Source organism: Rhamphochromis longiceps, linkage group LG13 (assembly GCF_057381845.1).
Source record: "Rhamphochromis longiceps isolate RC_006_pf linkage group LG13, R_longiceps_female_GT1.1, whole genome shotgun sequence".
Classification (NCBI taxonomy): Eukaryota; Metazoa; Chordata; class Actinopteri; order Cichliformes; family Cichlidae; genus Rhamphochromis; species Rhamphochromis longiceps.
In genome coordinates, this window is record NC_140569.1 from 1,239,964 (window position 1) to 1,266,839 (window position 26,876).

General features: G+C 44.1%; 2 protein-coding genes across 2 annotated transcripts in view; both read left to right on the plus strand.

Moving 5' to 3' along the window:
* The window catches only part of ncapd3 (non-SMC condensin II complex, subunit D3), a 23,398-nt gene extending 10,479 nt beyond the window's left edge, over window positions 1-12,919 (plus strand). Inside the window, exons 13-35 of the mRNA XM_085427388.1 lie at window positions 867-959; window positions 1,189-1,262; window positions 1,382-1,516; window positions 1,595-1,815; window positions 1,897-2,088; window positions 3,072-3,169; window positions 3,251-3,360; window positions 3,590-3,697; window positions 5,431-5,545; window positions 5,795-5,890; window positions 5,976-6,214; window positions 6,416-6,495; window positions 6,782-6,919; window positions 7,013-7,146; window positions 7,258-7,466; window positions 8,821-8,931; window positions 9,116-9,277; window positions 9,960-10,072; window positions 10,350-10,411; window positions 11,073-11,120; window positions 12,080-12,142; window positions 12,256-12,298; window positions 12,699-12,919. Of these exons, the coding sequence (XP_085283514.1) occupies window positions 867-959; window positions 1,189-1,262; window positions 1,382-1,516; window positions 1,595-1,815; window positions 1,897-2,088; window positions 3,072-3,169; window positions 3,251-3,360; window positions 3,590-3,697; window positions 5,431-5,545; window positions 5,795-5,890; window positions 5,976-6,214; window positions 6,416-6,495; window positions 6,782-6,919; window positions 7,013-7,146; window positions 7,258-7,466; window positions 8,821-8,931; window positions 9,116-9,277; window positions 9,960-10,072; window positions 10,350-10,411; window positions 11,073-11,120; window positions 12,080-12,142; window positions 12,256-12,298; window positions 12,699-12,759 (2,705 nt within the window). The 3' untranslated portion in view covers window positions 12,760-12,919. The remainder of the gene's footprint in view (window positions 1-866; window positions 960-1,188; window positions 1,263-1,381; window positions 1,517-1,594; window positions 1,816-1,896; window positions 2,089-3,071; window positions 3,170-3,250; window positions 3,361-3,589; window positions 3,698-5,430; window positions 5,546-5,794; window positions 5,891-5,975; window positions 6,215-6,415; window positions 6,496-6,781; window positions 6,920-7,012; window positions 7,147-7,257; window positions 7,467-8,820; window positions 8,932-9,115; window positions 9,278-9,959; window positions 10,073-10,349; window positions 10,412-11,072; window positions 11,121-12,079; window positions 12,143-12,255; window positions 12,299-12,698) is intronic.
* Window positions 12,920-16,630: 3,711 nt separating this feature from the next.
* Window positions 16,631-26,586, plus strand: cdk1 (cyclin dependent kinase 1). The gene is made up of 8 exons (XM_085427392.1): window positions 16,631-16,738; window positions 17,329-17,371; window positions 18,305-18,461; window positions 18,815-18,938; window positions 20,054-20,224; window positions 20,987-21,150; window positions 22,713-22,854; window positions 26,344-26,586. Exons 2-8 carry the CDS (start codon window positions 17,335-17,337, stop codon window positions 26,458-26,460), a joined length of 912 nt encoding a protein of 303 aa, XP_085283518.1. The 5' UTR covers window positions 16,631-16,738; window positions 17,329-17,334; the 3' UTR covers window positions 26,461-26,586.
* Window positions 26,587-26,876: the final 290 nt, after the last annotated feature.

The following is a 26,876-nucleotide window of genomic DNA, read 5'->3' on the forward strand; positions in this document are numbered from 1 at the left end:
GCCTACGTACACACACCTGAGGAATGTAGTGCCGGCAGTACAACAGTTTTAAAGTGTCATTTTGATATGGATCAGGCAGCCTGTACATTGAGGCCGTTTTCCAGCTAATTTCTAAGAGTGTCATAATGACTCGGTGTATACAGCCATGGCTAGGAGACAGTATAAGCTTTTATCAGTTCTAAACTTCAGTTTGAATTCAGCCTGAGATCAGTAAACACTGAAACAACATGCAGAAGCAGTGCGTGCAAACCTACGTTTCCGTTCACCCTGAGGTCAGAACATGAGCAGAAACCACGTGAGCTACATCTTAGAGGTCATAGTTCATCCATCTCTTTCCACTTATCCAATTCAGGGTTTCTTCACACTGTGAGCTGTGAGAGATGGGCATAGCTGACTACTTATATATACGATATTATTAGTGTGTTTCAAAGTGTAAGGAGCTGCCAGAAACAACACGTAAGCTCTTAACCCGGGTGCAAGGGGCGATTTTGAGAATTTATCACATTAATGCAGAGAAGTTGGTTCCTGCCAGAAGGACCTGTTTTCTCATTAAAGCATCAGGCTGTTGCAGTGGTCCAGTCAAAGTCCAGCCCTAAAGCCGACTGGACCTGAAGAGAGCTGTGACTGCAGGGCTTATTTCTCTCGTTCTGTAAAGAAAACAAAGGTTTCCGCATAAATATCTCCGACCTGCACGCAGCCTGGAGCTAGCACAACAGGAAAGTGCAAAAATAAAGGATGTTACTGCATCTCAGGTGGTGTTCGCCTGAGCCCTGGTAAAGACGACACTATTTTTTGTTTCACTGACATAACTCTTACTGTGTTGACTATGACTGTACTTAATGGTGTTGTTGATATGACTGTTTCAGGGACTCTCAGTACCCAGCACACTCTGAAAACCTACCGCACTCTTCCATTCAGGACTGTGGAGCTGAGCAGCACTGACAGCGCTGCTTGTTATGGTGAGAGCTTCCATCAGTCTATCCTTTTTCTATTATTGAATAGCTTTAATATCTTATCGTGTACGTGACGGTGCGAGCGGCGGGGTATACCCTGGACAAGGTTGCCAGGTTGTCACAAGGCTAACACACATTTAAATCACTTTTGTCACGTGTTTGTTTTCATTCATGTGTTTTTCATGGTCTGGACCCTGGAGGTCAGTGAATCACATAGTTTCTGTATTTGATGCAGCAAAAGAGAATTTGGCCCTCCTCCTGCGGCGTGTGAAGGATTCAAAGACTAATGTGAGGAAAGCAGCATTGCAGGTACCTGGAGCTGAACTTAACCAGCAGCAGCCACGATTTAGATTGAAGTCATTTCTTGTGGGGGGGCGGGTTGAATATCTGCATGTTCCCAGGCTGACTTGTGTGCTCTTCCTGCACAGGCCCTGCTGGGTCTCCTGAAACATGACGTGATCCCCATGAGTTGGGAGACTCTTCAGACTTTGTCAGAGCGCTGCAGAGACCCATCTGTGTCTGTGAAAAAGAAGGCCCTGCAGTGTGTGGGGGACCTGCTCAGTGTGAGTGGAGCCACATGCTGATGGGACGGTCACTGAAGTGACCGTGGGTGAGATCTAACCCTAACGTCTCTCTGCCAGGTTAAACCAGAGTGCAGTGTGGTGCAAAAGGCGTGGCTGCAGGGGGTGGTGCCAGCTGTGGCGGACTCTGAGACCTCGGTGCAAGACAAGGCCCTGGAGGCGCTGGACCAGGTGCTGCTCAGTCAGGTCAAACCGTACTCTGCTGGCTGCCACCTGGATGCCAGTCAGAGGCTGATGTGGGAGCTGCTGGGCCTACTGTGTCACCAGTGCCAGAAGCTCAGGTGAAGCCAGCCCAGCGTTTGTCTCGTACGAAACAACATGTTTAATGTTAAATACTGAATGTGTTTGTACCCGGTCTCCAGTCGTTACTTTAGCAAGGCCTTCACCATCTGGTCCAAACAGAAGAAGTTCACCCCGTTATTTGTCTCCAACCTGATCTCACATACTGAGGCTGATCATGCTGCCGGAGCCTGGCTGCTGCTCTCCAAGGTTGTTTCTTCATCCTCCAGACTGCCTCATGGCAAGATTCTGGATGCCTGGGACAAGATGGTCAGGTGGGCAAGTCCAAATCAGTCTGCCACGTTTATGTGAATTAAAATGAGCCCTTTATAATCTGGCCTGTAATTTGGTGGAAAATGGTGAAATCTGCAAACCTTTCTTTGTTTTTGTTTTGTTCTCGCTCCACCTTCTGGATGCAAACTCAGTTCCACCATTTAATAAAAAAACCTGCAGCCCTGCTGTGTATTGTGGGCTTTTTTGGAAACAAAACAAAGAAGGTGAAGAGCAACACTGTACACGGGGGTAGACTGATGCATGATAGGCTTTGTGCGCATACAAACAAATGTATCCCGTTGTAAGGAGGGGGTGACGTGTGACGCAGAAGGAACACTCACCTTTCCCCTCTCTGGGAGATGTGATGTTATTGTGGTTGGTTTAAGGTTTGGACAGCAAAGAGTTGATGTTTTGGAGAGTGGCTGTGGCCACTGTCAGCAGACGCGGGAAACACAGGAATCTGTGCTGTGTTTACATCTTCTTGTGTAACACAAAACTCTTTCACCACCATCACTCGCTCAATCTTTGCCTCCCTGTCAGCAACCAGACACCATGTGCTGCCATATCATTTCTGACATGGTGGATTTTTCTCTGACATGTTTTTGTCTTGGTTTTTTCTTGTACTTGAAGTAAACTACTTCTTAGGAGATCTTTTTTTAACTGTTTCTTCCTGCACCAAATCCGATGACAGTATGTATCATAAGACATGGTGTAAATTATTTATCTGAGGTTTGGCCTATCAACACAATAAAAATAATAATACTTTTGCACTTCTGACACAAGTTGAAACAGAGGCTAGACTCTGCAGAGGGTTAACAAATCCCCAAACACACCCTGTAAAATGGTCGAGGGTGACACCAAGTGTAAATGGTCATAAATCACTTCTCACTAACAACAAGTCAGTCTCTTAATGTTAATGTTTTTAGCGATCACTGCTTTGCTATTTGCAGATAAATGTATTAATGATTTGATTGTCTCCTCTTAGATCAAAGGATGTAAACGCAACAACATGCTGTCACATCCTGTGTGTGATGGGAGACATTGCCGTGCATTTAAATGAAGACACAAAGGAAAGGGTCGTCGGTAGGTTGAGTAAGGGGACAGATGGCGGGGGATTACTGAGAGAAATGATGTGACTCAGTCTCTCTCACCGTCTCTCTGCAGCTGATCTGATGTCTTGGTTGAAGACTTTCACTTTGCCTTTGGAGGTGATCAGCTCTGCTGTTCAGACTCTTTATCAGTTTGGCTGCAGTGAAGACATCAAGCAGACTCAGGTTAGAGACATCTATACTTCAGAGGCTGACGTACTTTATGACAGCATTGAAATCCTGTTTTCAGTAACAGAAACAGTTGTTGGTCTCCATCCTGTTTGGATGACGATCAAACACAAGAACAGTTAACCTTGTAAGTTGCAGCAGGAAGCAGGCAGTGCCAAACTCCTGCTCAAAGTTTGAATCCGATATGACTGACGCCCACTGTGAGTGTGTCTTGTGTTTTTGTCAGGCTTTCCTGAACCAGCGCTGTGGGGAGTTGGTGTCTGCCTGCGAGTCATATTTGGCCAGCATAATCCTAACTGACAATGGAGCTCAGAACCTCGACGAGGAGCTGATGGTGAGAATAAACTCTTAGCAGACTTGTCCTCGTTACTCCAGAAATGTCCTTATGATTGTGGCAGAAAGGTAAACTTTCACTTTGAACTTATGTTCAGTGGTGTTGACACATACTCTGCAACCCTCAGTATCTTGTGCTGTTCTCTCTGGAATGACAGCTAGACAAGAACAATTGATCTCTTAACACTTATTTACAAAGCAGCAGCCTAGTGATAGAAACCCAAGCCTCGCTCTCCTCAGCCAGCCTCTTCTAGCTCGCCTCGGGGAATAGCTAGGTCAGCTGCAAAAGATGATCTCTGGGCTGGCCCCTGGGTTTACCCCGGGGCCGCCTCCTGCCCAGAACAGCTCACCCAGAAGTCGCCCAGGAGGATCCTAATCAGATACCTTAACCACTTGACCTGGCTGCTTTCAATGCGAAGGCGTTGTACACTCTGAGCCTCTCTTGGATGGCTGAACTTCTCACCCTATCTCTAAGGGAGCAGTCACCCTTCAGACAAAGCTCATTTCTGACACTTGTACCCACAATCCTGTTCTTTCAGTCACTACCCACAGCTCGTGGCCATAGGTGAGGGTAGGGATGTAGATCGACCGGTAAACTAACAGCTCTGCTTTTATGCTCAGCTGTCTCTTTCCCATGACAGACAGAACGCCTGCATCACTGCAGCTGCTGAGCCCCTCATCCCTCAGTGGAACAAGGTCCGAGATACATGAACTCCTCTACATGGGGTAGCAACTTGTCCCTGACCCAGAGTGGGCACTCCATCCTCGGAGGTGCTCATTTTAGCATCCACCACTTGATACTCAGCCGTGAACGGCTCAAGTGCGAGCTGGAGGTCCCCACCTGGTGGGGTGGACCACATCATTCACAAAAAGCAGACATGAGGGAGAAACCTTCCACCACTTGGCTGCGCACAGATACTCTGTCAAGTAAAAGTTATGAAAGGAACGGTGACAAAGGGCAGCTCTGGAGTCCACCACCCACTGGAAGAGTCGAACTTATTGCCCGTAATGCAGACCAAGCTCTCCCTCTGTACAGGAGCTGATCCACAGCAGCAGGGTGCATACCTGTCCAGGGAAGCTGAGGAGCGGGATTCCCCTGTAGTTGGAGCACATCCTCTGGTCCTCTTTCTCAAAGATGAGAACCACCACCCCGTCTGGCAGACTGGGTTCTCACTCATGGATACCCACTGCAGCCCACCACCTCTCACACTCGCCAACTCCAAACTGGGACAGAGTCCAGCCCCTCTCTGAGGCTGGCTCCAGAGCCCGAGCCGTGGGTTAAGATGAGACCAGGTAGATATAGCTGGTATCGCTCAACCTCTCCCATGAGGAAGGAGCCGATGTTCCATGACCAAATTGGCAGCCTAGCCAGGGATCCTGCGCCCTTGGCTGCCGCCTAACACACATTGCACCCTATTAGATCACTGCATAGTTCTATAGCTATTAAAACTCTGCAAGGAATGAAGCCTTTGGGTTTTGGGGTGAACTGTACAAGGCAGGAATTGTTCAGTAATCCTCACGCTTAAGAAAACGTGAGATGAAGAACTGCGAGGCATGAAACAGATCCAGCCTGTTCTTTAATGTTTGTGGTGTGATGACAGTTTTATCAAAACTTCATTCAGGAAGAACAAAAATCCGATGATGAAAACGCCACGGCGCACGTCTGAAAACCAACATGTGATCAGCCGTGCAGCGCTTGTGGCTCTGATGGACGGGGAACGTTTTCTCTTTCAGGTGAAACATCTCCACACTCTGGGTGTGGCATCACTTCAGTGTCCTGCCAAAGTTAACAAGAGGACAGTGCTGCTAGTGGAATCTGTGCTCACAACACATTCTGAGAAACTGGCAGGTAGGAAAGACTGATGCTAAAATGCATACTGTGTGTGTGTGAGTGAACGTCTCCAGAGACAACAGCACAGCTGCTGGTGTCAGGTGACATTTTGAATGTGCCGCAGTTGGAAATCAAGTGAGGTTTCAGACTCTGCAAGGTCAGGAGCTGTCACATCTTCTTCAAAGTACCACGAAGTCTTGTACTGTCCAGGGCACGGCCAGGTTAGAAGGCTCTGCTAACCTGTTTGTCTTATTCCATCTTTGACAGAGTGCCAGACTGAGCTGCCAGCTTCACTGCCTCTTTCCCAGTTCAAAGCAAACTGGCTGCCTACCAGAGTAAGAGCCCATGGAGTCATCACTTTAGGTGAGGCGTGTGCGTCCTCCAAGTTTAGCTCTGACTCTTCACTCCGAGCCATGAGCCTAAGTGTTTGTTTGTGACTGTGCTTCAGGTAAATTGGCCCTGCAGAGTGAAGAACTGGCCCAAAAGTACCTGCCCGTGTTTGCCAGGGAGTTGGAGGTTGGCACAGAGGTTTCAGTACGCAGCAACGTGGTTGTGATAATGTGTGATCTGTGCGTGCGATATACCAACATGGTGGATCACTACATTCCCAACATCTCTGCTTGTCTGCGAGACAAAGACGCTGTCATCAGAGAGCAGACTCTCATCATGCTGACCAACCTGCTGCAGGTGAGTTGCTGTCTTTAATGTCACCATACTTCTGTAAGCAGTGCTCTTTTGAGACGTTCATAGCAATGGTCAGATGATGCCCGTTTCAGGATTATGTAATGGAAAATGAAGCAAATTACAGATGTGACGTTACTTTGACATGTTAAACATGGATGGACTTCAGCGCCACCTCTTTTTGGTTTTCTCATGACTATGTTTTAGGAAGAATTTGTGAAATGGAAGGGCTCCCTCTTCTTTGACTTCATGGTGGCTCTCGTTGACCCGGTCCCTGCCATCGTCAGGTAATTCATACTGTGCATACACGGACAGGACGTGAAAGTGGGGTATGCAACCGCAAATCCATTCATTTTTGAATCCCCGACTGGCATTCACGACAGATTACGCACTCAGCAAACACGTTAATAGGAAGTCCGGTTGATTCGTGCGTAGGAGCAGGTTTCAGGCTGTGGCTTGTGTGTCTGAAGCACGAGGAGCGTTTGTTTTCCTCACTATAGTCCGTATTTGAATGTTGGTGTCCGTAAAGCTGCTTTCACAAGACCGAGGCTGGTATGTTTTACCTCCTTTTAGTCTCACTGAATACTGCCTGCTCCACCTGCTGCTGAAGAAGAACCCAGAAATGTTCAGCCAGCACTTCATTGAGTGCATCTTCCATTTCAACTCCTACACAAAACACAAGTCCTACAACAAATTCTCCCAAAGCGAGAGGTATGACCCCGCTCAGCTTGATTTCTCCTTGCTGTTTCCTCACGTCACGACATGTTTGTTGAGTTTATTCCTTTTCTTTGAACATCCACGCAGAGAACGCGTTCACTTCTCCCTAAAAGGAGAACAGTACCGTGAGAAACGCTTTCGAATCTACTGCTTCCTGTTGGAGCACTTTACAGACGCTCAGCGCTTCAACATCACCAACAAGATCAACCAGACCATTTTAGGTAAACTTAAAAGTAAAGTTTTAGGTTTTTCTTTTCAGAGTTGGGCCTGTTGTTAAAGCACTATTAACCAGAACCTTTGTCTTTTTATATTCTTACCTCCTCCTACATCAGCGTGCTTTGCTGATGAAGAGCTGCCCCTGGATGCAGATGGCGCTAACATTTTGTCAGAGACTTTCAACATCTTGAGCCTTAAAGAGTTTAAGCTGCAGACCATATGTAGTTCAGCAGGCGCTGCTGCAGGGGAGGAAGCAGAGGAGGAGAACATGGCCACCATGGCCAAAGCTGTTCTGCAGGCTGCACAGAAGAAAGTGGTGTCACAGGTGACGAGTTCTCTAAATTTAAAATGCATTTGGTTCCTTTGTTCCTCTTCCTACTCATCTCAGCTTACTGAGGCAGTTGGTTTGCCTCCTTCATCCTGGTTCTGCTCAACAAGTCTTCCTGTCACCAGCTGTTTAGTCACAGGAGACCACGTGATCATTTATAGTAACAACGACACAAACAGCTGTTAGATAACACATGTTATGTGACCTATACAACTGTAGGACACTAAACTAGGCTTTCCATAAAATGACACACACTTCGAGCGATGCCTAGCACCACCCATTACCAGTGTGTTACTCAATTTTGTAACCTGGTGTTCTCAGCAGAGCCAGTTTGAATTCATCCACACAGGAGCTCTGTATCTGAAAGTACCGGAGCTCAAAGATTCCCAGGTTACAGGATGCCAGCGAGCCGACAGCAGCTACTTCCTGCATGGCAGCAGCGTTTCTTCTAGAGAAGACTGCAGCGAGTCTGCCGTGGCTCAAAGCACCAGTGTTAATGCTCGTGAGCTTGTGGTGATGGCATATGTCCTGCATGCAATAACCAATGCAGTGACTATAAAGTGGTTTTGGTAAATGGACTGATTGTTATAGAGCGCTTTTCTACTCTGTACTCAACATGCCACATTCACACAAACACTGTTGTTTGCCACTTCAAATGGTCGGCTAGGCCTGGACTGTAAGGACATCCCCACCTGTGGTGTGGATGCTGTAACCACAAGCAGTAGCTCCCCTAAGCAGCGTTTAGAAAAACTGGTGGTGTTTTGTGCGTCTACCAGAGGTTGGAGGTCATTTACATCTAGAATGATGCTGACTGTTTAGTTTCTTTGGCTCAGTCAGAAGTCCCTGTGAGGACACGTACTCTGCTGAGGAGGAATCATCTGTTTCAACAGCACAAAACCAAACATCGAGTAGTTAAACCTTAAGTTTAGATTCAAACACATGAAGCTTGTTTGTTTTGCCAGCACAGCCTGAACAGCTTTCTTCTGATTTCTGTCAGTAGTCTACAGAAATGGTGCTCTTGGCTACAACAAAGAACAACTCTAACCTTCCTGTTGCGTTGCGGGGCAAACTGACCTCTGAACTATTTAAAGTATTTGTATTTGAAGATGAAGGCTGTCGCGAAGTTGATTCTGAATCTGATGACTCTGATTATGAACCAAATGAGCAAAATGCTGTTTATATCCATCTGAGCGGTGAAGTATAGAGGTCTTCATCCTCAGAGATGCATCAGGCTAAACTGTCTGCACCAAGTATAATGAAGACGCTCGAAATGTAACTTTTAACGTTTTTATATTTCAGCAGATGAAATATTTGAGATTGATTGAAGGTAATCTGCACTTTTGATCCGCAGGTTAGGAAGAAGGCCTTCATAGAGAACACTGTTCCTCTCATCATTAGCCTGAAGAACCTGCTGGAGCAGAAGCGCTCTCCTGTTCTCAGAGATCTCGTGGGCTACCTGCAGGTAAGTCCAGCATGCATGATCATATTCACTGATGATCTGCATGAACTATGGAAAATCCACAGCTTTACAGCACTGTTAGCTGCAAAGCATCAGCAGAACAGTTTGTGCTTCTGTTTCTACTCTCTTAAGAGAGAAAATATTGTAGCGAAGGGAACCGCATTAACCTCTGTGTGTCTGACATCAGGTGACTATGCAGGACTACCGTAATGAGGTGAAGGAGATTCTTTCTGGAGACGAGCAGCTGGCAGCTGAAATGGAGTTTGCTCTGAAAATAGCAGAAAAGGAGAGAGCGACAGTGGAACAGCTGGACAACGACAGCCTGGCAGGAGATGGCAAAAAGGCCCAGGTAAGAGCACAGTGCAAACCACTATGAACCCACTGATTTCACTGTCAAAAGACTTTCTGTGCATACAAATGTGCTAAACTGCAGGTAACGTCCTCTCGCTCGCTTCCAAAACCTGCAGCTGTGCTCCAATCGTCTGACAGGCTCAGATCACGCTGCCTGTGTGGGGTTTACAGACGTCTGAGCGCGCTTGTTTTTAATAAATTAAGGGGACATTTCCTCTTCTAAATAAGCAGAAACAGACAGTCTGTGAAGATGAATATAGAGTTTAAGTAATCTGCTGCTACATGCTGGACGTTCTTCTGGGGAAAAGGAGTCGGTGCTGAGCTGCAGACAGGGGGAGCCCGTGGTTGTACGCCACTGTGGATCATCCTCTGTAGACTGAATGTATGCCTGCTAATCTCTGCATACTGAGTATGAATATAATCCAGGTAGTGTGGATTTGATGTTGATCTGTTGACCAATCTCCAATAACAGCAGGCTAACGTTCATGTTTGCTGGAGCAGCAAGTGACTCCAGAAAGTTCTCACTAAGAACAGGACACGAGGATTGTGTTACAATGAAACACAGTCCTCACACTTTTGTACAAGTTCCTTGAAATATTTTCTCTAAACGAACGTTCTTCTTATCATCTGATGGTCTGAGCTATTTATTTATTATATGAATGATCGTTGTTCCTCCTCAGGGTTCAGCCCAGCGCTCTCCTGTCAGATCCACGGCCCTGCTGCCGTGTACCTTTGCCACACCGCAGCCACCTCGTCCAAACCTCCAGACTGCTAGACTGGCACTCACTGACCGGTAGGCTTCCAGCAGTATGAGGCACTTACACTCTACTGTAGAGTCTGATTCATATCTGAGATCGCTGTTTGGGCTCCTTCATATGACCAGTAATCACCGGCAGACCGAGCCTTTGGTTCACATTTAGTCTTAGACACAGAAAAGAAGAAGTGCTGGAAATGACCCGGCCACATCTACGAGTTCATATTTGTGAGCAGATGTAAACTTTAGCTGGTTTAATTCAGTACAGTGTGAAGCTACGGCTTAACTTACTGAAATTCCTGTGTGTGTCTGTCAGTGTGCGTGGACCCAGGAGGCAGGACGATGTCCAGTCTAAATCAATCGCTCTGGAAGGAACAGGTACTGTTCAGTTCACTGCTTTGAACAAATGTCATTTATCCTGAATGTCTGCCAAGTGGAGAGGAACTCAAGGAAAGCAACACATGTCAAGGAAACATGTGAAGAAACTTTCATCAGTGCTTGAAGCTTGCAAACATCAGAACTGTACATTCTTCTATTATAACAGTAAATGAAGGGCAGTTTTCATCGTTTTCACTGATCTCACCGTGAAGTGTGACTCTATTGAAACAAGGCAGCAGCAGCATTTCAGTCCAAGAGTTCAGGTGCAGTAATTGTCAAATGTATGCACAAAAGTAGCCCATGTAGTCTTTTCATCTTTGAAGTTCACTGCTCGACACATTAGTTTAGCCTCAGGGTGGTGAAACAGTAAAACAGTATTGTTCTGTAACAGAGGTTACTGTCAGGGACGACGCGGATGGACATATGTTACGGGACTGAGTCCAGGCATAACCATAAATGTCCTTTCATAATGAGGCCAGCGATGCATAAACAGCATGTAAAACATGTTTGTAGCACTTTATCCTCTGTGTTGTTGTAACCTCAGTGAGCAGGTCTTACTGTCTGATTCTTGTTTGCACGCAGTGTTAGATCCTCACTCTGCATTCCCACAAGTTTTGTGTGTGAGATCCATTGTGACGGTGTTTTCATTTGACTTTTTTAGTGATGGCTAAAGGAGCTGCCAGCGACAGAGCCATCAGCACACCAAAGGGTAAGAGAGAAGTTCCAGGTTGCCTCTGGCAGCTAAAACAGACGCAGGTCCCAAAATGAAGGTTGGAGAGTACAAAAAATGGAAAGTGAGATATTTGGGTATTTAAAATCCCTCTAAACACAGAAGGTAAAGAGCTGAACTTTGTGTTGACAGTAGGAAGCACACCTGCTGTTCTTCACAGACAGAAGAGTAATTCTCCTTCACCAAGCAGGAAATCTGTGGAACGGCTGCAGCGACGTTTGGCTTTATGATTTTGTTGCGCAGGACCAAACTAATGACAACTTCTCCAAAAGGAAAACGCATTACAGATTTAAATGGCAAAATTAGCTTAAGTATACTCTTGCTGTTTTAAAAGAACAATAATGGATGCAAGTTATGATTCATAAGAACTGTCCACAGCAATGGGAGGCGGAGCCTGACGGGTAGCACTGCTGGCACCCTGGTTAGTTTGTAACCTCAGTTTACTGACTAACGATTCAAAGCTGAGAGATCTTTGCTGGTTTTGCTTTTATTTATTCTGCTGCTGTTCTATAGAAATGTCACATTCAATGTGCATCATCGTGCAGAGTATCATTAATGTGTCTGCAGCTATGGGCAGGGGTGGACACAAATATTGCGGGATTGGACCAGAGCGGGCAGTAATGATCAGAACACTTTAAAAAGTCTGCACTCGGGTCCATGCATGCACATGTAAAGTGTTGGTATGGTTGGGTGAATGAGACATGCTGTACAAAGAAAAGCATAAGCATGTATCAGACCTCTCACCAATAAATATATGATGTGCAGTCGTTAGCTTTGTATCTGCTGTGAGCTCAGTGAGGACCTGAAGCAGAGTGGCTCCACTCTCCAAACTCTGCACCGTACTTTACTACATTATGGTACCATACTCTGTTGGTTATAATCTCACTGATGATGTAATCCACAAACCCTCGACTGACCCATCTCTGTTTGTCCACTAGGTGTCAAAATCAACTTGACCTTTGATGAAGGACTCAGCGCAATCCTCAGTGAGCAGGGAACAAGTAGGTTTCTGACCAGGCGCTGACGGTGCCAACGTTCGCTCTGCTTTTTGTGTAGTGAATGAAAACTATCTTCAGCTTGTTTATAACAATCACTGTTTTGTGTGTGTCGGCAGGTGAAGAGGGCAGCGTGCTTCATGTGCGATCGAGTGAAGCCCAGTGAGTGCACTTCTCTTTCCTTGGTGTTAGTTTAACTCAGTGCTGGTTCTGCATTAACTGGTTTAGTGCCTGAGCACTACACTTAATGACCATGACAAACACACACACATACACAATCCAGCATCACACTGGGACAGCGACAGCAGTGAAGACAGGAGCGAGGCAGTAACAAAGTTACTAGTTATTACTGTGGAAACGACCACACCTGATTACTAAGAACAGAGTTACAGAAACATGGCAGCAAACTGCAGAAGACCTGAGTCACACATTGTTGGGTTTGTTTGCTCTGTGGTGTTTGTAGGCCTGCTAGCTTTGTCACATTGTTGTGCTGCTATTACACTACAGCGATCTATGCACGGGACGTGTGAACTGTTTAAACGCAGCTCTGTTGTTTGTTCAGGGCTCCTGGACCGAGGCAGTGGAATGTGCAGTCTCCTCTGCGTCTGAGGAAGAGACTGTAGTGGATGCGTCACTCAGTTTGTGTGTGTGTGGGTTGTCTTTATCTACAACAATATCCTTTCTTCTCACTTTGAGGTTTTTTCACTCTTTGTTTAGCTGCTTTTGCACTGATGTATTGATGTACAATATGAAATAAAAGTTCAACATATGGTGTTTCACTGAGAGGCTTCTATCATTCATTTCTATTGTCTTTGATGAAATGGAACAGCATAGCCCTTTATTGTCATTGGCATGTATAAGTGTGGGTGCTCCACCGCAGCTGTGCGGGAATAAAATATACATAGTAAGACCGCAGGAATAAATAACAGACATACAAAAGGATAGACAACGTGCCACAGGGACAAACGACATCGTTTCAAACAGAAGGTCGAACTTCGGTCGTCTTACTGACCGACAGCGTTTCAGATTTAATCATACGTTAAGGGCTGCTGCTCAAGAGGCGGAGCCTCTCAGCCATCATCAGTTCGATGCCAGCATTACAGTAAAAGTTCATCCTGCTTATGACCATCGGCTGATATCTCTCAAGTTATGAAGTCATAAAAAGAGATGTACATGCATAAGTATATAGTGCAACATATGATGCACTATATGCATCAAACCACAGGAACATCACTGGGGTTATAAGAGGCAGAAAAGCTATTTATTCGGTTTAACCTCTCAAGGACAGAAACGTAATGAAAATGCTGTGTGAGGCCTTGTAGTCACAGCTTTCCCACTTTTTAAATCCTGGACTGGCAGCTTGGTGGTGTGGTGGTAGCACTGTTGCCTCACAGCACCAAGGACCAGCGTTCAAAGACATGACCTTTGCTCTTTACATGAATTGGAAGGATTTCCACGGTAATGAATGCATTTCTATTAGCATTCAGAACTTTTGTTGGACTGATGTAATTTGCATAGGTTGGCTCGACTACATTAAGTAAAATGATTCATCATTAATGAAGTTGGTCCAACTTAAGTACATTGTTGGAATAACAGAACTGAATAATGCTAAACTAAAGCAATAATAATAATAATACATTTTATTTATAGGCGCCTTTAAGACCCTCAAGGTCACCTTACAATAGCAGCAATACAATTTAGACATGAGGTCAATCAGAAAAAAACAAGCATGAAAGTATAAAAGCTGAGCAAGGTAAAAATGGACTGAGACAGAATCAGGTGTGTGCGATTCTGAATAGATGATTTTGAGACGTGATTTAAAAGTGGTGAGAGAGTTTGTGGTCCGGAGGTCTGGTGGAAGTGCAAAGTCAGAATCAGAATACTTTATTGATCCCTGGGGGAAATTATTTTTTGTTACAGTGCTCCATTTTAAACCAACATTAAGACAAGACAGACAATACGCTAACTAAGAATAGTACAATATATACATATATATACATACATACATACATAAGTCACTTATAAATAAATATTTGGAAAAGAAACATGTGTAGTTGTAGCAGCAAACAGTGTGTTAAGTGGATGCGTTGTACAGGGAGCCACAGGCAGGAATGATTTCCTGTGTCGTTCAGTGGTGCATCATGGGTAATCTCAGTCTCTCACTGAACGAGCTCCTGTGACTGACCAACATGTCATGGAGTGGGTGGGAGGTGTTATCCAACATTGTCTTTATCTTGGACAGCATCCGCCTCTCCGACACCACCTTGAGGGAGTCCAGCTCCATCCCCACAACATTGCTGGCCTTACGGATCAGTTTATTGAGTCTGTTGGCATCTGCGACCCTCAGCCTGCTCCCCCAGCATGCAACAGCATACAGGATCGCACTGGCCACCACAGACTCATAGAAAATCCTCAGCATTTTCTGGCAGATGTTGAAGGACCTCAGTCGCCTCAAAAAATAGAGACGACTCTGGCCCTTCCTGTAAAGTGCTGTGGTGTTTTTAGCCCAGTCCAGTGGGGTTTATTGCCAAATGTTGAGCGGGTTTACAACATTAGGAAATTGCTGCGGTGCTTCAGTGCAAACATGCTGTCATAAATAGCACTTAAATAGACATGGAAAAAAATAAAAGTAGGGATAAGAATTAAAAGTGCTACGTGGAAAGATATGTGCATGAGATATACATGAGATATATACATGAGTGCAGGTGGTGATCAGTGCCAAACATGGAATGATGCAGTGACACAGCGTAGGGTCATGTGTTAGTGGTGGGAACAGTCATGTGGTTATTGTTCATGTGTCCGACAGCAGAGGGGAAGAAACTGTTCTTATGGCGAGAGGTTCTGGTGCGAATGGACCGGAGCCTCCTGCCTGAGGGGAGCAGGTCAAACAGACTGTGTCCAGGGTGAGAAGGGTCAGCTGAGATCCGAGCTGCACGCCCCAGTGTCCTGGAGGTGTACAGGTCCTGCAGAGATGGGAGTCTGCAGCCAATCACCTTCTCAGCAGAGCGCACAACACGCTGCAGTCTCTGTTTGTCCCTGATAGTGGCTCCAGCGTACCACACGGTGATGGAGGAGGTAAGGATGGACTCGATGATTGCAGTGTAGAACTGCATCATCGTCCGTGTTGGCAGGTTGAATTTCTTCAGCTGCCTCAGGAAGTACATCCTCTGCTGGGCTTTCTTGATGACGGAGGTGATGGTGGGCTCCCACTTCAGGTCCTGGGTGATGGTGGTACCCAGGAAGTGGAATGAGTCCACAGAGGTGATGGGGGTGTCAGTCAGGATGATGGGGGGGAGTGGGGCTGTGTGCTTCCTGAAGTCTCGGGGCAGAACAACTGAAGCACCTTAATCATGTGGAAATCCTTTCCATTATTTTTTATTTGACAAACAGGTGTGAAAAGAAAGAGTGAAAAAAGTGTAACTGAGTCAAAAAGGCATGATGTTGGAATCATGCAGTCATGATATTCATATGAGAGCTGAGCGCACTATTCCATCTGTCTAGCAAAGGATTTCACATTGGTTATTACAAAAAGGTAACATATGGTCTATTTGTATTTGGTATAAGGTACTAATCAATGTAAAAAAAAATAAATAGATAAACAACATTATGATTAAAAATATTAAAATGAAAAAAATGGGTTGGACATATCTCCTTAATCTCACACGAAATAGAAAAATATATTTCTCTAAGCAGAATATTGATCCATGTCTGCACAGTGTTATATGTTTAGAGTTGGCGCGGCTTACAGCATTACAGTGGGGACCACAGCGATTTTTAGCAGTAAAATATAAAATTAAAAATGCATACATTGTATCAGGATCTGAAAAGTGAAGTCAGTGCAAAAGTGCCATAAACGTTGTTATTAATGATCACCAGGGAAAAAGTGCAAGCATTATTAATCAAATCAACAGCTGCCTCATCATATCTGCTTTCAACTTTAGGCATTGTTACTTCCTTATGTACTGACCCTTACCTTCCTTAATGCATTGTTAATGGATAGTACAGGGCCGCTGACATACAATTGGGGTAGTTATAGATATTATGCATTTCTGAAAGAGATATGTAGCCAATATTACACTTTTTCACTTAGCAAAAATAACTGCAAATGTGTCAGACTCCTGACTAAAAATGCACTACTTGCTAATACATGAAAATGAATATTAATATAGTAAACCAAATTAAGGCAGTTGAGCCATTTATCTTGATAAAGTAACCTACAGCAAATTTATAACAAGACACAAGAAGTAAATGTAGGCTATTTTTCTTGTATACGCATTCTGTGTAATCTACAAACTGCACAACGATACGTATTTAATCTAACTGTAACTGTAGAAATTAATAGTATGTAAGTCAATCGGATCCTAGAAGTGGGTAGGGCTTAAATATCCCAGCGTCAGTGAACGCTCCCAAGGACATCGGCGGGTTGTCTCCCGCTCTACCCACATGACAGCCTTCCTTTCCTCTTATTGGCTGTTTTGAAAATACATCCCGTGAGCTCATTGGACTGTTTTAACCTGCTGCTGCACTCCAGTCATTTCAAAAGAGTCCGGGAGCGGTCCAGCGGCAGTTTGTTCGTGTCTGTAAAAAACGAGGCACAAACAGGTAATTTTTTATATTTGTCAGTACAAGTGAAATTAAAATTTTACATTTAAAAGACTCCTTAGCTAATGCGGAACATAACGCCCGACACAACGTGTCTTAGCAGTTAGCATGACATTCAAAAAAGGTGCCTTTGACGGCTAAACACTTTGTTAAGCTAACGTTAGTGGTCCTCTCTTGGTCGTTAATCAGAAAAGCTAATTTCACGACTGCTTAATATCTAACCAGCCTTAGTTACTAAAACGAGTGAAAGAGCGACGGGAAAACGTGCGAGCTGCTTAATGCAACAAAACTAACGTTTCAAAACGTCCCCGTTCGTATTTTGAGGTAGCCTGCTGTTCTGGCGAAAGGCCTGTCTGCATTACTGTAAGTGGGTAAATTAACGTGACATGAGTTTCCAGTTTGAATGATTTCCGTACAAGTCGTGCTCGATACGAACAGGCTTGTTGTAAGTTCATTTTTAGATAAAAGGCCGATCTAACCTAATATCGACACTCAACAAATGATTAGATGTGTGTGTAAGCTGATCGAAGTGAATGCAGGTCCTCGGAAGTTGTTTACGTTACAGCCCGTTTTTCTCTTTCTCCTTTCAGGCAATAATGGAAGACTACCTGAAAATAGAGAAAATCGGAGAAGGTTAGTGTTATGATATTTTGATACCACGTTTAGCATTTACAGGATATTGTTTTATACAGGAAAACTGTTACTCAATAAGGTCCATCTACTAGTTGTTTTTCTCTTTCTCTCTGACCCAAGAATTAATGTGTAAGACTCACAAGCTGGTACCAGAAGGTCGAAAACACCACAGAGATGAGACCACTTCCTTACTCCCATCCTCCCTTCCTTATCTCTTAGAAAAAGGCTCGTTAAAGGCCAGGTGGTTTGTTTCAGAATTCACTAATGAAAGAACTCTGTATTCTATGTCTATGAGTGTATTTTGCTGGGATGATCATAAATTGTAGCTGAACTGATAAACTACACACAGGATACTTCTTTGCTCACAAGGCAGGAAGACGTTTCCTTATTTGGTCTGTACTGGTTTGAACTGAGAACTTGCTGACACACGAACCTTTTTTTTCTCTATATAAGCTGTTATGTACTAAATAAACCTTTGAGTCGATTTGGGAAGACAACCTGAAGCAGTCTGTGTTTCCTTGTTCTCCCAAGCTGCTCCCGACGTCGTAACTAACCCAGCTGAATGGCATACCTGAGTGTTACTTTAAATAATTAGGAATCTTAGAAGGAAAGGACAGAACTCTGCTTATCGCTCGTGCCTTGGAGGGAAAACCGGGATGGACATTTTTTCCTTCAGTTAGTTTTAACGTATGGTTCATCTAAATTATTCACATGAAGCTCTACAAATGTTGATACTTCAAAAATGTGTAATTATGTGTGTAGTCAAGTTTTCTTGTGCATCTTGTAATCTCTGTTTGCTCAACAATCTCATGGTTATAAAGTTGTTCTAGTGTAACTTTTCTTTTGACAAGAATTACTTTGGTAACAAGTAATGATGTCCAGCAATTTGGAAGCTGCCAGCACATTTCATGCAGTGCTCGTGCTTTCCCCCAGGTACATATGGGGTTGTGTATAAAGGTAAGCACAAGGCAACGGGGCAAATTGTGGCTATGAAGAAGATCCGACTGGAGAGTGAGGAGGAGGGCGTTCCCAGCACAGCTGTCAGAGAGGTTTCTCTGCTCCAGGAGCTGAAACATCCCAATGTTGTACGGTAAGCTCTCAAGTTCTTTGTTTGATCTTAAAATCCTTTTGGTTTTTATAACATGAGGTTTGAATTTTTATATGTACAATACTTCTCTATATTCTCTGTATTGTCTGGTGCCCTTTGTGCAGCATGGAGAGACATGGTGTTGGTCAAACAATAGAAACTATTGTGAAGTTTTGAACATATGCATCAAGTTCATTATATAAATGCATGTGTAGCAATAGTTGACACTGCAGGATCAACAGTTTCAGTATTGTGCAGAGTGCTGGAAGAGGTCAAGTAGTTGCTGCTCAGTCACATCTAATGAGAAAATGTACACATAAAGTATGAACTCATGTGTATTTGTGTGCGTAATCCAGACTCCTAGATGTCCTAATGCAAGAATCTCGTCTCTACCTCATCTTCGAGTTCCTGTCCATGGACCTGAAGAAATACTTGGACTCCATCCCCTCTGGCCAGTACATGGACTCTATGTTGGTCAAGGTAAGTATTACATTAATTCAGTGGTGCAATAGTTGCTTGAACTCGAAGCTTTTAAATCTGAGATGGGTTACGTTTAGGGGTGGGTTTTTATAATCGATTCTGGCGTGGATAACGTGAAATCGATTCATTAAAATCCTGAATCGATTTTTTTAATATAAATTTATTTTTCCCAAAATGCCAGAATCTCAGGTGAAAGATCACAAACTTTCAATAACCACCAAACAGCTAAGACAGTAAACGAGAGCAGGAACACGGATTCTGCACAAAGACGTAAACACACAGCGCGACCCGCGGATCAGAGTCGGTGAGATGTCGCCTTTCTCACCTAATGGCACGGTCACGGTCGGGGCCGAAAGCCGACAGCTCGCTGATTCTGATGTGTCGGCGGGTCGGCGCTTTGTGTTTACGCCCTTTTTGCGCCGATTCTAAAGCTGTTAGTTTGATCTCCCTCCAAACTATATATTTTTTTCCGTTTACATACTTCTGTAAAGAAAACCTAATTTCTGCCGTTCAATACTGAACAAATGTAAACTTTTTAAAATTATGCAAAACGCTCAGCCGTGTCTCTAATAAAACCGCTGTAACGTCAGAGGTGATGTTCATGTGTTCATTAATGGTTTTCTTTCGTTTTTGATGTACTGCAGAATATTTTTATAAAATCCAGGCCAGGAAAACCTTCATGTTTTTCTGTGTTTTATCTTCAGCTACTTTGACACAAAGGCATCTGCTGTGATGCTCACACTTTTGATCAAGTCTTGCATGTGTCAGCTTCTTTTTTATAGATACAAAAATATGTAAATTTACTGATCTGAATTATAATATTTCTGACTGTCAAAATTTCCCAGATTCAAATCCAATCGAATCGATTCGGGGCCTTGTGAATCAGAATCGAATTGATTCTAGAAATCAGTGACGATACCCAGCCCTAGTTACGTTATCAGATAATATATTACATAATTGATAAGCCAAATTCTTAAAGTTACAGTGTGCAAAATGAGTAGATTGCAGTCTCAACCCTCCCAATTCAGGTGCTTTCTGTTACATTTTAAGGTTTTGTGTCATTTGGCTGCTGGTCAGCTCATCTAAAGATCTGCTCGTTCTCCAACACTGTTTAGAGCTACCTTTACCAGATATTGGAGGGCATCTACTTCTGTCACTGTCGCCGAGTGCTCCATCGTGACCTGAAACCACAGAATCTGCTGATTGACAACAAGGGCGTTATCAAACTGGCAGACTTTGGTTTGGCTAGAGCCTTTGGTGTTCCTGTCAGGGTCTACACCCATGAGGTAAGGATCCTTGCTCACAGCTCCTGGGATATGCAGGCCACTGCATCTCAAACCATTTCTTTTACTTTTTCTTGTAATTTTAAAAACCAAGAAAAATCCTTACAGATTTAGACCGACTCTGTACAGGTGACCCTCTGGGGTCGACGGGCGCATCACATGACCAATCTACGATGTGTCGCTTCAAGGCACTCGTGTTGAAAGTGAGGACTTCAAACTATGTACCAGTTTTGAAACGCCGCGTAAAACCAGAGTTGTGATTTTGCGTGATGCTTTTTCTTGAATGTTATTGTCACATTTAGCACAGGAAGAAACAGTAAAAGCATAATTTATTTTTATATTTATCATTTTATTTTTTCTCTTTTATATTTCACTGCATCATTGTTGTGCATTTTATTATTTTTCGTGATGTTTTACATTGTTAAGCACGTTGTTGGAAATGTGCTGCATGAATAAACCGGGTCAGGCAGCATTTGTTTGTGAGAGGGGAGAGTTTTAGAGCGACGCACAAATAAACTGCCGTCTGCTTTGTAATCGTAGTGGTTCAGAAACAGGCTGCAAGCGTTTCATACAACTGTGTTACAAAATGTTATAAAGTTACAAAAACAATTCATTAAACATGTTTATGGTTATTATAAACTGTCAGAATGAGACCATGAGTGTGAATCCAGACATGTGAGAATGACATCAAACAAGGCGGCGCGACTAGTTTGTAAATCTGACACGGTCACAAACAGCCTGGTATATCCTGCTTTGTGTTCCCAGGTTGTCACTCTTTGGTACCGGGCCCCAGAGGTCCTGCTGGGCTCACCCCGATACTCCACCCCCGTTGATGTTTGGAGCACTGGGACAATCTTTGCAGAACTTGCTACTAAGAAGCCTCTGTTTCATGGAGACTCTGAGATAGACCAGCTCTTCAGGATCTTCAGGTAGACACAGCAAAAACATCTTCATGTGTTTAGGAACAATAGAAGCTGAAGTTTAGTTGAACTGCTGATTTCAATTTGAATTGAGAACGACGGGCAAATATGAAGAACTGTTGGTGCGAGACAAGATGAGCTCAGCCTTTTGTGTGAGTGGGAGAGACGATGGGCTGAACCCGTGGATCTCATGTTTCCACGTGTGGTGTTCGTGTACTCACGAGGACTGGCTGTCCCTGCTTTGTGCCTGGCTCTTAAAGACTGCAGTCTGACTGTGCACACAACTACTGTGTCTGCTGTGGGGCAACCAACTCTGAGTGTAGCTTATCACTGTTAAAGGAAAGGCAAGAAAATCACAACAAATAAGTACCAAGTGTATATACAGTATGTACAGAGCTGATAGCATTGATTAGGGCTGAGGTCTGGTTGTCAATGACCTCAGCGTCCTGGATCTCCTGTGGGAGGACAGAAGCTTAAACACCTGGTGTCCTGAGTGTGTGCAGGTCCCCACAGTGATGGGTTTCCTCCAGGGAGGAAAAGAGGGGCCAGTAACGAGTGTTTTAGCCTCTGTTAATGACCCTTTAAGTGCCTCCCTGTGTGCTGTAGTACAGCTCAAGAACCACACAGACATGCAGTCGTCACCAGCTCCCTGTTCAGGTTCAGGTTTTAGATCCCTCAGTAAGTGGAGATGCTGATGGGTTATAGGTCAGCCTTGCTGAAGTTTTAGTCTGCACAGCATCACAGCAGCCAGTTCAGGCTGCTTATGGTCTGTCTGGGTAGTGGAACGATTGCGGCTGAATTCAGGGATGGTGGGCTGAAGGACTGGGACAGTGATGCACTGATGCTCTTAGTGAAGTGTGCACCTCGCACCATGACAGCTGAGCTGTGGCTTCCTTGAGTCTATTTACCGTGAAACATGTTCATCGTCGAGCACAGCATCACCCTCAGCTGTCACGCTGTTTCTGGTGTTGTAGTGGGTTAGGTTCTGGACTGCCTTATACATCTGCCAGGTCTCTAGCTGCGTAGATAAAAAAAGTAATTAGGTGGAACAGCAACCTCACACGTGTGATTGACATGTCACAGTTAACACATCTGTTACCTGGTATTCTTCTACATCATTACTTCATCAGGATGAAGCCTTTGAATGTAAGTGTGTGTGGTGAACAACAACACATTGTTGTTATAGCAAACATAAGTGCTACATAGCTATCTTAAACGCATAATCTGTTGTTGACTCTGTGTAGAGCCAGAGAAGTTGTGTTAGTGTTAATGTCATGTTGATGTCCTAACGTAGAGCTGACCGAGTCATTCCTACAGTTTGAGGCCGCCTGGATTGTGTGGAGAAGCAGGGATTGGTAAGATTAGGCCTGTAAGGCAGGGTTGGTGTTCACATCTCCACATTATTCTGGCAGCTATTTAAAACAACAACAACGAGTGTGTCTGTGTGTCAGATTTAAAACAGTCTGTTTTCTCTAAAGCTTCAGCTGTAGACTGTCTTTGGTGTTTTAACACTTTGTGGCTCATGGAAACAAACAAATGAACTGACCCTGGAGTCTTTGTCTTTTTTCCAGGACGCTGGGAACCCCAAACAATGATGTGTGGCCTGATGTCGAGAGTCTGCCAGACTACAAAAACACTTTTCCCAAATGGAAATCTGGCAACCTCTCGTCCATGGTGAAAAACCTGGATAAGAATGGCCTGGACCTACTGGCGGTAAGGACAAAGGCAGCACCACAGCATGCTAATTAAACCTGGAATAGAATAGAATAGAATAGCCTTTTATTCTCATTGTACAGCAAAGTGTGACCAGAGGGAAGCAGGTCAGACACCTGGTCACCTCACCTGGTTTCCTGAGGATGGAGGTGTTTCTTTCTGTCCTCGTGACAAAGTTGTGATGGTGATATTCAACCAGGCTTTTTGAAAAGTATCTGTGTGGGTGCTTCACTATTGTTTGTTTTAACTTGACAGTCATGTAGAAATACTTGTGTCCCTCCCACGGGCCCCACGTATGATTGGTAGGAACTACTTTTTCTTCCGCCTTTCATAGTGAGATGTGAAATGCAGCTGTACTGTATCACGGCTCACGTGGGACTGAGTTGACAGTAAAGGCTGATTGTGTGTGCTTGCTCCATGTTCATGGAGAACGTGGAGCTTTATCACAGCTCTCTATACTTCAGTGTTATGAAGGGCATCATTTGAAATAAACTGCTTTTGATTTTCCAAACACATGAAGCTTTTGTACAAAGTGTCAGATTAGAATCAAAGACACTAGCTTGACTTTTACTTGGTAACAGATCAGAAAGGAAATCAGTGTCACGCATCATCGGGGCTTCAGAGGTCACCGCCATCATGGGCTGCACGTGGTCGTTAGTTTCTGCATGAACGTGAACATTTATGGAGACATCAGGTGGAAGAGCTGCTGTAAGAAACCAGGACACACGAGCACCTATGAAGCTTTACACAACGATGTGAATGCTTAATCAGTGTTCACATGAATAATGGAGCAGTCCTTAGCAGGTGACGCCACATCTTTCATTTAACTAGAACAACATGCAGGTACAGAGCGCTGGTAAACCAGCGTTAGCAGCGGACTGACTTCTTTCTATATAAACTGGAACCTCGACTTACTGAATTAATTCGTTCCAGAGGGTCTTTCGTTAAGTCGAAGCACCCTTTTCCGTCGTGAGTGAGGCGATGCTGGCAGGAGACGACGTTCTTGGTGGAGGCTGAAGAAAGCACACGTACATAACATTATGGAATTTAGTTCTAAACTAAACTGAGTTCAATTCCACCATCAGGTCTTCCTGTGTGGAGTTTGCATGTTCTCCCCGTGTTTGCGTGGGTTCTCTCCGGGTACTCCGGCTTCCTCCCACCGTCCAAAGACATGCAGCTTGTGGGGATAGGTTAATTGGATAATCCAAATTGCCACTAGCTGTGAATGTGGAAGTGAATGTGAGTGTGAATGGTTGTCTGTCCCTGTGTGTTGGCCCTGCGACAGACTGGCGACCTGTCCAGGGTGTACCCCGCCTCTCGCCCTATGACAGCTGGGATAGGCTCCAGCGCCCCCCGCGACCCTGAAAAGGATAAGCGGAAGCGGATGGATGGAATTCTAAACTTTAACCCTTGGATGCACAACCTACCAGTACCTACACTCTTCCACGAGTGGGGTCAAAAATGACCCCAAATAGAAACAACGCATTTTGCTATAAACGCAGTTGTTATTCTTCAAAATCTTTAAAACAAAGAGTTGTAATATTTTCATATTTGAGGTGTTCCTCATAAAACATGTTTGTGACATGAGGCATTTTTATTAGTTTTTTCATTAATTTTAAGAAATTGCAGTTTTTGTATCACTTGTATCACTTTTGTATGCTTGCTCTGCATATACTGCAGAAGCTGGGTCTTCCTTCTGAAAGGCACAAGTTGTTCATCCACTGTAACACAGTCACTGAGGATGAATTTCTGCCTGCAGTTGACCAGGAACAGGCCCCATACGTAGCAGAAAGCTGCCATGTGGTTTGTTTTCGGTCGGTAGGCTCTGGTCCTCTTGTCATCAAAGTGCAGGAAACGGCAAATATCTTTAAATCTTTGAATTGCCATAGTGGCCTTGTACAATGGGTTATAGAGGACTCCCAAAAAGCACACCGACTGGTACATCCCAGTTCTTCTCACTTCCTGTGAGAATGGTCAATCAAATGAAGGCCAGGATGTTTGATTACATTTTTCCACTCTTTCCCCTGTCTGTGGCGACTCTTTGTGCCTCCATGTTTGTGCATGTCAGCACCTCTTCTATTAAATTATCAGACATGAACATCTTCCATGCATCTACTGGGGAGACAGTACTAGACCCAGGTGCAAGCCCTGGCTGACTAATTCAGAATATTGTGGCTAGAGCAGTAATAGGGGCTCATTCTGTTAGACTCGATATCCATTTCCTCTTCAGAGGACTCATCAGAGGGCTCCTCTATGTCTGACTGGCCTTGTCCGGTGGGGTGGGGACAGTAGTCTGGGTCCTCTATATCTGAGATGTCAGATTCTGAGTCAGTGCCTCCCATCCGTCCGGGATCATTTATAGGGTAAGGTCCACAGGGATCCTAGCTGGCCTCATGGCAGCCGTGTTACTTTAAATATTTAAAAAAATATATCAGAAAGGACAATGTTTGAAATGCACAGGAAACTATAAACAGGGCTGCACATAAATGGTCCTCGGGTGTGCATTTGCTGTCAAAATAAAAGACGTGCACCAGATAAGAAGTTGGAACGCTCGTTTGCGTACATTAGATGTTCTGGAGGAGGACAGACATTTGTTCAGAACTCTAAAGATGTCGAAGAAGCAAGCTCCGTAAGCAATTACTTTGGCGTTCCTCCACCGCAAAAGAAGCGCGTATTCTATTAATTTCTGGGAATACTTTTATTTTGACAGCGAACCACTTATGTGCAGCCCTGACTATAAATCATGTATGTTACTGTGTAAAAATTAATTCTTGATCCATCAGAAGTGTAAGTGGGTCAGTCAGAGTTGCTAAGAATGAAAGTTTCATAGAAGATTCCACAGGAACTGCTTGGGGTCATTTTTGAGTGGGGTAGTGATACAAAAACTGCTTTTTTTTTTTTTTTTTTTTAATTAATGAAAAAATTACTAAAAATGCAAATGGCCTCATGTTACAAACATATTTTATAAGGCATACCTGGAATATGAATATATTACAACTTTTTATTTTGAAGAAAAACAACCCGTGGGGTCATTAAATCACATTAATTCAAAGAAATCAGTGATGATATTTCTTTGTATTTATTCAGTGAAGTTTGTCTTTGCCATCAGTAGCTTTTCAGTTTAAACAAAGTGAATTTCCTGATTTGAAGTGTTTGCCCTGATGATGGGGGTGTGCAGGGCTAGCAGAAGCAAATGGATGATTGTTGTTTTAGATTTCAAGTGGTTGTCGTGAATTGTGAAACAGCACGGCAGCATGCGCCGCGCTTTGCAGTCGCAGTGTGTTTGTTTTTCAGAGGTTTTCTTTTTTTGCCTTGTCTATGTCACTAAGAAACTAGTCACCAGGATCGTTTCTAGCATTATAGGTCAGCAGTGGTGACACAGCACAGTATTCAGTGTTAAAGATGTTAACCTGGAGCTGGTGCCAGTTTCCAGTCCAGGAACTCCTGCATGTTCAGGTTTAATCGTCTGTTCTGGTCTCGTCTCTGTAGAAAATGCTGACCTACAATCCCCCCAAACGGCTCTCTGCCCGTGAGGCCATGACGCACCCTTACTTTGACGACTTGGACAAATCCACCCTGCCAGCTGCCAACATCAACAAAATCTGAAGTGCATACTGACTTTGCTTATTGACACATACCATTTGTGACTCTGTAAATATGTGTATGTGTATTTGTGTGTATCTGTGTGAGGAAAAAGTGTCAATCTTTAATAAAACTGCACTTTTTTTCTTTTTTCCTGCTCAGTTATTTGGACCTAATGTCTCGTTCTTTCCAACATCATGAAACGCGGCGGTGACGGTCAGGGTGTCTTATTTAAGGTTACGGAGTTTGCTTCACGGTAACTATGACGGGAAAGACACATTTCCCCATGTTACACTAAGTACGCCGTACTCACAACACCAATTGTACTGTGAGTAATTAGAAGTACTGTGTAATGTTATGTTAATCTCTGAGAGAACAAACAATTTCTCCCTCATACATCTCGAGGGGACACTTCCTGTGGATCTTTGGGGTTTTCTAAA

What these genes read in the sequence shown, in the direction of transcription:
- cdk1 (XM_085427392.1), top strand. Translation starts at nt 17,335, where the DNA reads ATGGAAGACTACCTGAAAATAGAGAAAATCGGAGAAG. An exon ending in TCAGGGTCTACACCCATGAG is followed by an intron (nt 20,225 to 20,986) that starts GTAAGGATCCTT and finishes TTGTGTTCCCAG; the next exon opens with GTTGTCACTCTTTGGTACCG. An exon ending in CAGCTCTTCAGGATCTTCAG is followed by an intron (nt 21,151 to 22,712) that starts GTAGACACAGCA and finishes TCTTTTTTCCAG; the next exon opens with GACGCTGGGAACCCCAAACA.